Source organism: Apus apus, chromosome 11, assembly GCF_020740795.1.
Source record: "Apus apus isolate bApuApu2 chromosome 11, bApuApu2.pri.cur, whole genome shotgun sequence".
NCBI classification, from domain to species: Eukaryota; Metazoa; Chordata; class Aves; order Apodiformes; family Apodidae; genus Apus; species Apus apus.
In genome coordinates, this window is record NC_067292.1 from 12,809,569 (window position 1) to 12,822,108 (window position 12,540).

The 12,540-nt window shown below is 40.0% G+C and overlaps 1 protein-coding gene across 5 annotated transcripts in view; it reads right to left on the minus strand.

Moving 5' to 3' along the window:
* MYLK3 (myosin light chain kinase 3) overlaps positions 1 to 12,540 on the minus strand; it is a 51,669-nt gene that overhangs the window by 19,117 nt on the left and 20,012 nt on the right. The window contains exon 1 of one of the 5 annotated variants that reach the window (XM_051629502.1): positions 2,446 to 3,019. The exons of 3 other annotated variants lie outside the window; for them this stretch is intronic. In XM_051629502.1, the coding sequence (XP_051485462.1) occupies positions 2,446 to 2,958 (513 nt within the window). In that variant the 5' untranslated portion in view covers positions 2,959 to 3,019. Of the gene's footprint in view, positions 1 to 256; positions 319 to 2,445; positions 3,020 to 12,540 lie in introns of those variants that run through there. One more of the 5 variants, XM_051629504.1, reaches the window with a different exon arrangement.

A 12,540-nucleotide genomic window follows, 5' to 3' on the forward strand; every position in this document is an offset into this window, starting at 1 on the left:
TTGGTTGACATATAGTTAAAATTTAGTGATGAGCAGCCTCCTGTCCTTATTCGTACAAACAAATAAGCAACATTAAAAACATTTCTGCAGATAACGCTGATTACAAGATGGCTGGAAATCAGTCCCTTCATCTGTTAGTAAAAGCAGTTAAGGACTTCATGCTTCAACCATACTGATTCCCCATCAGAGCTCCCCCGCACCACCCATTCCCAAAAAACAGAACACCCAGAGAGTCAAAGTAGTAAAAAAATATTACCATTTTTAATACAGCTCTAAGCAAACCTGCAACAATGACCAGGGGGAACATAATTCTTGCAAAATCCTACATGCAAAGAAAGCCTTGGATAAGTGACAGTTTAATGCTGGTGGGTTTTTCCATCTATTTATTTTTTGAATACCAAGTCAGAGATTTGGATCCTACAAAGCTCAGGTCAAATTTGACTCCAACCCTGCAAAACTTGGTCTGCAATTACTCCCATGGCATGCCTGGAATGCTGTCAAATCATCAAACAGCTTCACCCATAAATGAAAACATGACATCCCCACTCCCATCCCCACACTAAGTAACCTCGCACCAAGCCAGCTCCGCAATAAGCAGCACCCTGTTACAAAACACCAAAGGCTGGAAACCTGACACAAGCAGGTAGCAAACCTTTTTGTGCAACCCCCAGGCAACTGTGGAGTTCTTTGGACAGGTCTATACTGTCACTACAAAACAGGCTGCAAAATCTAGTCTTAACTTAGCACATGGCTCAGCACAAGCAAATTTGCTTATAAATCCACCCGTGCTTTGCTCGATGTTACCCCAGCCAGGTCACCTACATACACTACTTCTCTAATTCAAGCCTAGCTCAAGTATCACTCAGCAGCCTGTGTTCAAAATATAGACATATCTAAGGTCTTGTAACTGACCTTCTGCTCCAATTTCAAAGCCTGTTAACAATCAGAAACTAAAAAGCAGAACAATGATAGTCACATTGCAAAACTGGATTTAGTCATAAAAACCTCCACTAGCCCAATACACATTCATTGCCTGTTCTACCACTGAGGCAGTGGTTAGAGCCTGTGACAGAGACCTCTGCCCCATCCAGGTCCATCAGGTCACCAACAGCAGGTCATTTCACCTCTCAGTCTCTATGTACCTACCCATAAAACCTGGATAAAGTTCTGACCTCCTTCAATCTCCTCTTTTGCAAACACTGATGAGGGGGCAGTGCCTAATGGCTAGTTCACAGCTAACCCAGACAGTAGCCCATGTAAAACGTTCCTCCAGTACCCCTCACATCACCTCCCTTGATCTACATCCCTCCTTACAGCTCTTTTCACTTCAGAACTAACTATTTGGAAACAAAACTAGTTTATCATCTTTATACTCAGAATTAAGACTGACAACTAATGTATGATTTATTGTTCTCAACAATAAAAGAAACTCTTTATAAATTCTTCTGTCTCCTAACAGTCTACCTCACTTGTCAGCCTCTGGCACTTAAAAAGGGAGATTAGGAAAGACTTGGAAAACCAGAAGAGGAATGTTAGCATCTAGTATTGCCCTGTCCTTGTAAATTTTGGGTATACCCTCCACCAAAACATATTACAGGACAACATTTGGATTAAGATACAAATGGACTTTTGCATCTAAGTCCTCCTTACTGTAATATCACCTCTAAATACCAGGAGATTCTTGCAATGAACAAACCTATTTCAACTCTTACCGCTTTCCCCGCCTTCTTCTCCACTCTGAGATGTAAGTCATACTGAAACCTGAAAACCCCCATTAGCTAAAAGTAATTCCACATCAGCTATATACTGGAATTGCTCGTTCCTCCTTCACTATCCTCAAAAAAAGCATAGGAATTGATGGCTAGGATCTTGCCAAGACAAGAACTATTTGATTTGAGGAGTGAACAACCTTGATGGAGTTGATCAAGTCATGGGTTCACATAAAGATGTAGCTAAGGACAACTTACATGTCTAAGGACATCTCAATCTGCTCAATAATACAACCATATATCAGCAGAGGTTTTAGTAACTGGCATTGTATTCAGAACTCACAATCAATCAAGAAAGCAGAAGCTTCCTCCAATAAGATATGCTTCCAGTGTGTTACTCAAACTTCTCACTGGGGCCTCAACTGAGCCACTAATTTGACTTGCTGATACACGAGATTTGGTAGAAGCTGAATTGTCCTTCAGAGTAGCAATCTACCCCTCACACTTGTTACAGGATTGCCTGGCACACTTTGGGAACCTCAGACAAGACTGCAAGGCATTTTGAGCCTTGGCCTCTGCCTTAAGAGGCTTGCAATTCCAAGGTCACATCAGTAACCTTTAACAGCAATAAAGAAAGGAAAAAAATAAATTATATATTATGCAAGAAATCAGCAGAGGAGCCTAAAAGCCCTGCTACATCAAAAAGAAATATAAAGAATAGTAAAACAAAACCAACCTCAACAAGGATTTCCAGCAGATTCCCCTTCTTCCAGGGCACAATGCCTTTAAGAATAAAATCCACTACTTTAGAATTTTTTAATACTTCTCCCACAAATGTAGTAACTTTATCCAGTGTATCAACCCTTTTCTCTATCTTTGCCAGCCTCTCCTTATGCTTTGAAGCATCCAGCTGGGCAGCTTTCATCAACTTCAACACTTCTGAGCATATGCTCTGGCCATCAGTCTGGTGAGTACAGTCCGATACCTTTAGGCCTTTTTTCATTGCATCTGTCTCATCAGGAGCTGCTCGGGACACTGTCAGCTTGTTAATGCCTTTTTCTACATCATCAATGCCTTTGTTAACTCGCTGCAGTTTGCCTGTCAGATCTTCTTGGAAATGCAACAGTTTGTCCATCTTTTCATTCAAGAGATTCAGTTTTTTGTCCATCAGACTCAAAGTGTTCACTTTTGTAGGCTGTAACTTGGTCAGGGCATTTCCCTCTGCAAGGTCCAAGCTACCCGCAGACATCGTGGCCAGACAGCAGGATGTCAGACAGATTAGGCTGGCTTTTCATGAATCATAAATCAGAAAATGAGGGACTGAAAGTTCATCATCTTTGGCTGTTCCTAAACCAGACAACCTCATTTATTGGGAGTCGCTAGAGCATATCATGAGATAGCTACTGCACAAAAGATTTATTTCTGTGTTATCTATTTCTTACCCTGTGCTTTCAATGATGGAGGTAATTTGGCACCAGACTATATTTTCTTGGGCCTCCTTGACGTCACAAAACCATTTAAAATTCTTTCTCAAGTGGCTGTTGATAGGCAAGCATCTTAACAATTGCCAATGCCTGAGCAAACCTCTGGAGGGAGAAGGATTGTTTTTATGGCCAGTTTTAGTTGTGTGACAATGAAAAGAACTTGCTGGAACATTTCTCTTTATTAAATAGGGAAAATATAAAAGTAAATTTGGTGGCCTTGTGCTAAGGCTTGGATGATTTCAGCTTTGTAGCACAAATGCAGAGCACCAGCATAGACACAGAGTATGCTCTTTAGGTTGGCTGGCACTTCAATTTAAAAATAGAGTACAATGACAAGGATCTGAAATATATATGTAGCACCAGCATGTCTTTGTCAGCTGAAACTTCTAAAATTAAATCTTTCTCCCAGGCTATGAAAGTGAAAAGAGTAAAAAAAACCCTCATGAAGGCACAGCAGAAGTAGTTCAACTATGAGCAACAAAATTATGACATCATAAATCCTATTTAAACGATTTGTTGCAGACTTGCTTTCAGTTGTGAATCTCAGCATGTGTACTACAAAAATTAGTCACTAGAGAACAGAAAGGTAGTCAACTTGCTAGTTGCACAGCCCCCATAGTTCTGAACATTAATGGATGTATCCTTACAACACAATACAGAATATTTTGTTACATCTACCAAATACACCAAATAATTATAGGCAACCTGGTGGTTCTGTGATATTTAGAGACCAATAACCGACTTGACAAAAGATACCAAAGGCTTTAATACTTGGAATGTTCACCACCTTTAAGGGACAATTTGAATACCAAGCAATGACTTTAGAAGAAAACTTGGCCTGTGAAAGCCGATGTGAGTTGGCATCTCACACCATATCCCTTCTCCTGATTAAAAAAAAAATACATATATATATTTTAAAGTCACTGGTATTCTCACAGTGGTCTGGGATAGTGTGGCTTAAGTTTTATGATACCCTGTATAATCTTATTCCAATAATCAAGCATACAGTGCAGTGAAATATACACCTCTATCTTGAAAGTTTAGGAACACAGGCAATAAAAGCTTCACAACTGTGCTACTGCATTTAATGAATCCAAGTTTTTCATCATACCGGCCTGCGACACAAGCCTACAAATATACTTGATGACAAGTTAACAGAACAGCCAACATTTTTACTAAATCAAGAGTACCAGCTGAATTTCGTTCTCTCGGGGACAGAAAGAAAAAGTCACCTGATTATTATATTTAACATTAGACAACTTCCAGCAGGTATTTCAGGAGGGAAACCTAGCCACAGTCAGACATCCCCAGTTGCATACGTAGCACTTCAGTTGCCCCCAGCAGTGTGTTATTACAGGCACAGCCTGCATGGTCATGAAACAATGCACATACAATGGAAGTGCACAGCTGGCCTCTGCGTGTGTTTGTGATGCAAAGAAGAGACTTTTGACATCTTGAACCTTTTTAGTTATTCAACAATTGAGAGCCAAAAGCATTAATGAAGCTCCACTGTTACTAGTGTTAGTATTATGTAGCTGCTTAAATTAATCCTCCTTACATACCATGGACTCTACTGGTAAGTGATGTGTAAAACAAAAAAGGGGACCTCAAAAAAACCAACAAAACACCACAAACAAAACAAAAAGAAGATATCTGAATTCTTTTTAGTTTACACAAGCAGACTTGCTTGACTGCCACTCAAGAGGCACAAATTATCTCTTCCTCCTCTGGAATCAGCCACATGTACAGTGTCTTCCAGCTACAAAGAACAGATTTCACCACACAGTGCACTGAGATATGTGTAAGTTAATGGCCTGTGGAGAATTCTTGCTACAAGCAGCAAATATTCCTTGCTAGCGTTGTCTGAGGTACACACAGAGAAGACACACCCAAAGCTGCCTCCTACTCAGATATAGCTGTTTGACTTACAACATTACTTACATTGTACTGTGCATTCATAAGCAACTGCAGAATTACAGGTGGGATGAAGGATAGAGAAGGAAACATTTGGCACAGAGCAAGACATTTTAAACATCTGTCACAAAGTTAAGGTCAGCTTTTCTTCTTCTTTTGACTTCCTTCTCCCTGCTCTCCCCTTTTAAATTTCTGGCAAACACATAAAAAGAAAAAAAAAAATCGCTCCAACAAAACTAATTGTTTTGTTTTCAAGATGATAATATGCTCAAATTCTGACAAAAAAAACTTACTCTTTTTGCTTTGACTTACAATAGAAGGTAATTTTTATTCAGAACACGGACTTAGTGGCCAGTGTTTGCATCTTGCTTGAGCAACCTGAGGAGAGCATTCAGCTCCATTGACAAGTCTCCAGCCTTTCAATACTTAGTACAAAAAAGAGAAAAATCCGAAGTTGCCCAACTCCATAATGCAGCTCATAGCATGCCCACTCTTAAAAACCACCAAGAAAGTACAGTTATCGTAACAAATGTAATAGCCTACAAAACTCACTTTTTCTTTGTGAGGAGCTATTGCTTATAGGACATTTTGAACTTACATACTGCAACATGCATTGCTTCATCTTCAGTACTCCCCAGATTACATCTGAAGAACTTCAGGTGTTGTATGAGCAACTAAAACAGTGAATCTTGCAGGACCTCTCCAGATTGCAGAGCTATGCTCAGTCATTACATGTTGTCATTGGCAAAACGAACTGGTGAGCCATAAGGTTCCATCACAGTCTGGGTGAAACTTCAATAAAATTTCTGATGACAACTGCTCTCCTGTGGGTTTCTGCTTATTTCTTCCAGGTGACAAAAAGTGAACACTATGATCTGAAGTGTGTAGGCAACTGCCTCCATTCCATTAAGAGCTGAACTGAAATGCACTTTGAGGATGCCTTTAAAATACTTCCAGGATGCTTTTAAAATACCTCCAAGCTATCAAGTATCTCAGGAGCGCCAGAGAAAAGGAACACAAATGCTGGAGAACCAGAAAGGCAAGTGACCTTGAACTGATGATGCAAAAGACTCTTCTTTTCTCAAGGGGCAACTGAGAGTTTATTCCTCTTTGGCTTCAACCCCATGCACACTTGCCCAGTTATTAAAGAGACACCTCAGAAAACAAGTGAAAATTCCACACTCACACAGAATCTATGACGCAGCAATTCAGTTACAATTCCTCCTAGCTAGCTCTGACTCCAAAGAAGGAAAGACGACAAAATGGGGTGAAGAGGAAAAAAAAAAAAGGGAAAAAAAAAAAAATCTACAGCATGTACTCAAGTGACACCAGAGGCTTATATCCCGAACAAGAAATGTCAGAGGTTAAAACCAGCTGCTCAAACAGATCTCATTAGATTATTGTATTGCTTACAACAACATAGTAACACCGGAGACAGCTGAAAATACATAGGTAAATTAAAAAATAAACTTTTAAAAGGCTAAAATAAAGCCAAAGTCTTATAAAGGACTTTGGGAGAAGTTTGCAATGATTGCAATACAACAGAGTTTTAAGATTAATAACTCAATGTGCTAAAACATCAGGAGCTTCCAAAAAGAGAAAAAAAGCAGATAAGCTCAAAACAATCTGGCTACATCTGCTAAATACAATCAGGGAATAAAACCTAATAAATATCCTTTACATATTTAGAAACCAGATGTCAACTTATGAAAGTTACACAGAAAATCTACTTATTCCATATCTAGTTGCTGCAGCTCATTTTCACACACTTGTTAGTTTTCCCTCCCAACAAATGAAAGGGCAACAATTTTTTTAGGGTACCTACACTTTTTAAAAATTAAGGCCTACACCAAGGAGGTATTTCCCATGAACAACATGTTTCTTCAACACACAAAAGGTAATAAATCATACCCACAGAGCAATGGTGCAGGAAGAAACCAATTCTCGTGACAAATGGCAAGCACTGAAAAGGGTATTGGCTCTAATTTAGAGGAATAACTTCCAAGGGCAAGATACACCACACAGTCTGGATAAGTCTACCTAGTTCAGTAGTTGGGTTTCCTGCTGAGATCAGACAATGTCCATCTGCAGTATTTGGCAGTGTACTAGAAACTAGCCCACATCTGCTTTAGAAGGCCAGGAACCAATACTAATGGTGCCTGTTGGTTGAAATCCACCTGCACAGTAAGAGAGTCTATAAAGCACAATCAGTCTCCCCAAGTGTCCCTTGATACAGTTCAATACTGCCCACAAGAGTCCAATGTTACTGCAGCACTAAAGATCAACTACATTTTAACCATCACTAGATATTTTTTCTACATATTTATTGACAGAAAACCGTTAACATAATAGGTTATTAAACACGCTCTTGCAAGTTGACTTCTTCCCCCACTTCTACTTTATTATTTTTCAAGTAACTGAGTCTTAAGTATAATGCTTGTGCAGTGGCACAGCTAAGGACAGGTTAATGATTCTAAGATCATATGTGGCTTTATAAAGCATCTCTGTCAAGCAGCTGACAGCAGACAGCTGAAGAAATCAGTTGACATTTCATTTACATGCAAGTGATGAGATTTCTAGATAACACTGTTTACCACTTGCCCACATGACTTATCAAGAACCTTTAAGTCCTTCCTCCAGGTTACTTTTCTTCTCAGGAGAAGAGAGCACCTGTTGCCCATCCACATTCACTGACTTGACTCCAGGGCTTATTCTCACCACCAAGTCTGTTACCTATAAAAACTACTTTTAACTTTCATTCTTTCAAACTTTCTCCCCTCAAAACCTAAGTGGCTACTAAACTATTTATCCGACTGGGACCACAAGACACGAGTGGTAATCTTGTAAAGCCTGCTGTTTTAATAGTCACCCACAAAGGCTGCCTTTGGATTCAAGAAGCCTCTCAAGATGCTTTCTCACAACTACTAGGAGTTCAGCAGAGAACCTTAAGGCACCTTTAACACCTGCCAAAAGCTCTCGTGCCTACAGCAATTTGCTCAGGAACAAATACATATAAGTCAGTAGGGATCCACCATAATGTATAAGAGTAGCCTTGGCATTGCAGTAATGCCAATAGGAATAAACTAAGCAAAAGCAAATTCTTGTCACTGAAATCATGTTATAGACCTCTCTGTACAAATATATAGGGAACAGATCTGTTGCTAAGAAAGGCCTATTTCTAGCCAGTCAACTTTCCAGTAAAAAAAAAAAAACACATCTTATATAATCCAGTTTGCTCCAAAACACACTGAAACCAGCACAATCATTCTTGCTGACTTGAAATTTGACTGGCTTAAAATCAAATCCCTCAGAAAACTCCCTGCTTTGCCAGCAACACACTTCCGTTTGAGAAGACAAAAATCAGCAAATTGCACTGTGTTTTGTGTTGTTTTCTGTTCCCTTCCTACTTCGCAGGTCTCTGCTTCGGATTTGAAAAATTACCACCAAAATGCACACAGAGAGATGTACTAACTTCTTAATTTGTAACCATCATTTCCAACTTCACCTTTCTCAACACCACGATTGACATCTGTGTTAAGAACATATGCAGTTATATCCTTGGCTGCCCCACTTAGATTTCCAAAATTACAAGGCAGTAACAGTGTAACCCCAACTACCCTTCTGCTCTTCATAGTTACTGACTGAAGTATGATCCCCTTGAGCACAATTTTACAATGGTTTAAGTGTCTGAAAGGTAAAACACACAAGCACCTCAAGTCAAGCTGGATCATATTGGAATTAGGTGAAGTAAATGTTCATGGATGGCTACACAAGGGGCAGCCTCCAGCCACTCACAAGCCATGTGACTGGACTTGCGTGTGCCTTGGCTGCTTACACACACTTTTGGAACCAAACTTTTCCAAAGCATTTGCAAGAACAGTTAGTGCCATCATTTAAGGCCTTGTGCATGCTGGAGCCTCAGTTACTGATTTTTTCTCTCTCACATTTCCACCTGGCAGTTGACACTATGGAACAACAAACACCAAGTACTATGTTCAGTGTTCCTTGCTAATAACAGTCTTTAGAAGTATCTAAAATTGGGGGACCTTCTGTTTTTTTAAGTAAGAGCACTCCTTGACATTGCTATTTACCCCTAATAGCTATAACACCACGTTAAGGAAATTCTAGACCAAGTAATTAGTCATCTGTCCTATAACGAAGTCTGTTACATGCTATATTCACCTGCTGACTTAGATCTCTGACATTTTGCTTTGACGTCATTCACAAACACAAGAATAACTTCATCAGTTCAGAATGAGTCCCAACAGAAACTGCTTTGAAAAGAACCTGGAGTAAGAGAGTTTGGATACAAAAGCTGGTGGGTTTGCAAACTCTTCTCAGTTATTAACTACTCACAGAAAAGCTACTTACACTCCTTTAAATGTTTGGCAAAAGACATACCAAATGCTGTATCCATTTCAGATGGGCAACAGACCTCCAGCTAAACTTACAATGGCTTTCATCAAGTTGGAAGAAAGATACAGGAAACAAACCCAAGAATGTCATCTACAGAAAAGCTTGTCTAAAAGAAAACTCTACCACATGGAAGTGGAATTGCATAAAGTAGCTAGGAACAGGTGTCAAGCATTCCAGAGTAAGGAAGGGGAAAGCATTTTTTTTATTTATCTCTAAAGCAGACAGCCTAAGGACAGCTGGGTGTGCATTAGAAGCCTTCAGTTAGGGCTCCAGGGGTATGACTAAGCACAGTGATCTATTTTTCCACATCAGGTCAGTATTTCAGTACAATATCTAGCAAAACCATAAATCCAAAGCACATTTGTTGCAGCCATTTTCATTCCCAGAATAGTAAGTACTCCCTCATCCTTATATCAGAACTCAGCAACTTCTGCTTCTGAAACACCTTGCTACCTTAGATCAACAGCCAAGAGACTCCAGAGTACTAGTTTTAAGCAACAACGTACAAGGTTTTCTGCACTTACAAGAAACCTCTTAGTTAAAACTATTAAACCATCAATTTTGCAATTCTGCTGTTATAGCAGTGACTAATTCATCTACAGATGCTCTACAGAGACTGTTGTTGTGTACATCCAGATACACTGATTAGCAGCACTAGACTGAAAAAACAACACCAAGTGCTGGCACTGGAAAGCAAAATCACTCAGCCAAAAGCAAGCAAACAACACTGTTGATAAAAGATTCAGGATATAAATGGTTTGGATTTCAAATTACTTGTTATCAGGAGTAGCTGTCACTGAAGGGCAGTAGAGCAGTGCCAGCCACACACTGAGGACATCAAGATCTCAGTGTGAGACATTAGGAGAGTAGTTACAAAGCTGGGCAGGATGCAGGGAAGGACTGCAGCACTGTTCTGCAGAGCTGAGCACGAGCACAGCACATTATACCTGGCAAGAGATACAGGTCCATGGAAACAGTGGAGTACAGAGCTCCATAGCTCTTGTTCAGCCATGAAAGAAGGGTCAGGAAAAATTTACAAAAGTTTCTCTAAACTTAACGTAGTGAAGAATGGACTTGGCAAATTCTGCATTGACCAGAACCCAGTGGAAAGTGCAGGGAAACAAACTCAATGCTGGACAGCAATGACTGACAGTTTTACCTGACTCACTAAGGCAAACCATCACTGATAGCCATGGTGAGAACTGTCTTATGGAGCAGGATGAGCACTGGGTCATGGGACAAGGTGAAAAGAAACCAGTTTTATAATGTCACAGACTATATATATATAACTTACTACTTCAGTTTCTGGGATGTGAACTGTCTGAAAGGATACTCAATAGAATATATTCAGACTGCAAACCACTACACACTGATGCAAAATTCAGACTGGAGCACACGATATCTTTCTCCTGAGTTCCCACAAAGCCTGGGAAGACAATGCTAACAACTAAGATGCTAAGAAATTTTCCAACCACGTATTCTTCTAAAAGTCCCGTTCCTTCAAAATGGCTTACTGCCTCCACTGATTTTTATTTTCAGTCTGTCCACCTTTCTGCTAGCTCTCTGTAACAGGCTCCACATCGCCTGCCAAGCCTCTGGACCCAAGGATTATAGTTAAGGCCTCTGCAGACTGCCCAGAGCCTGGGATCCCAGATCTGGTCTGCTGAGGAGAGGAGTGACCCCCAGGTAAACAGAAGCCTGAACTGCAGGTGTCAAGGACTGTCCCCATCAGGCTTATCCCCGCAGCTCTGTACTCCAAGCATCTAATAATTAATCAAATGGGAGACAATTGCTCCAAGAGTAATTCAAAAATTAATACACAAAGATCAAGACGTAAACCAAGAGTACTGAGGAGTTTCAAATAACCTTACACAGGACTGCCAGAAGAACTAAGTCTGAGAAGCAGAATCAGCAGAGTATTTAAAAAAAAAAAAAAGGAGTGGAATGCACATCCCCTACATCAAACAAGAAATAGGAATGGACCATCCAGCTTAGATTCTGTGAAGGACTAAGTAACTTCAGTTATCACATAAAATGGCCATGTCCTAAAATAAGAGTTAGCTCCAGCAATTCAGCAGAAGGAAAAGACCAGCACAACCAGTGTCAAAAAGGATCAATGCAGCTGAACAAAGCCGTTCAGCTCATGCAAAGGAAAAGCTCAAAGGAAATACAGGCAACTTGGTTTTCAAACACATGTTAGAACACCCCCATCACTGCTTCTCCTAATCAAGAGTCCAATTAACCCAGGAAAGACAAAATGTCTCATCTTACTGTTTGAGCCTGAACTACACGCTCCACTATATATCTGAGCAATAACAAATTTCCATGCAATTTGTAAACACACACAGGCCACTCCTTACAGAGTTGCCTAGTGCTATGAGTGCTTCCATAACACCAGGATCAGCTGAGCCAGCCACTTATTGAGTACAAGCAGGCAGATCATCAAGCACTGTGCCAGAAAGACTATAGTCAACAAACATGCAAACAACAGGTTCCACACTGCAACCACTGAAATCAGCAGTGTACACACTTTCATCAGCTCCTGCTGGAACAGGCTCAAACCCGTATAGGCTGCCTGTCTACATAGAAAGAAAGAGCTCTCACTAGGATTAATATTAAGTTTAGGGATTAGAAGAGTCCTCACCAACTTTAGTAAGAACTGCACACAAGGACCAAGACATTATTTACCCTTATTTGCTTCTCTGCTGGACCTAGCCTCCAAAAATGAACCTAAGAATTACTTAGGTTCAACAAAGAATTACTTTCCAAGTGACAAACATAATGAGTTTGGTAATATGGCTGGAGTGACGTAATCCAATGCAAGCCAGCCAAAAGAAAGTTATTTTGGATTCTTAGCTCATGGAGGACTAGAAAAAACAATAAATCTAACTAAACCTAGCTTTTGCCTGTGGACCTTAACATGTTTTCAGAAGAGAATTGTCGTTATCACTAGTTTTACAGAAAGGGAAACTGAAGCAATGCATATGAAAAAACTACTCAGTTCCCCAATAGATTAA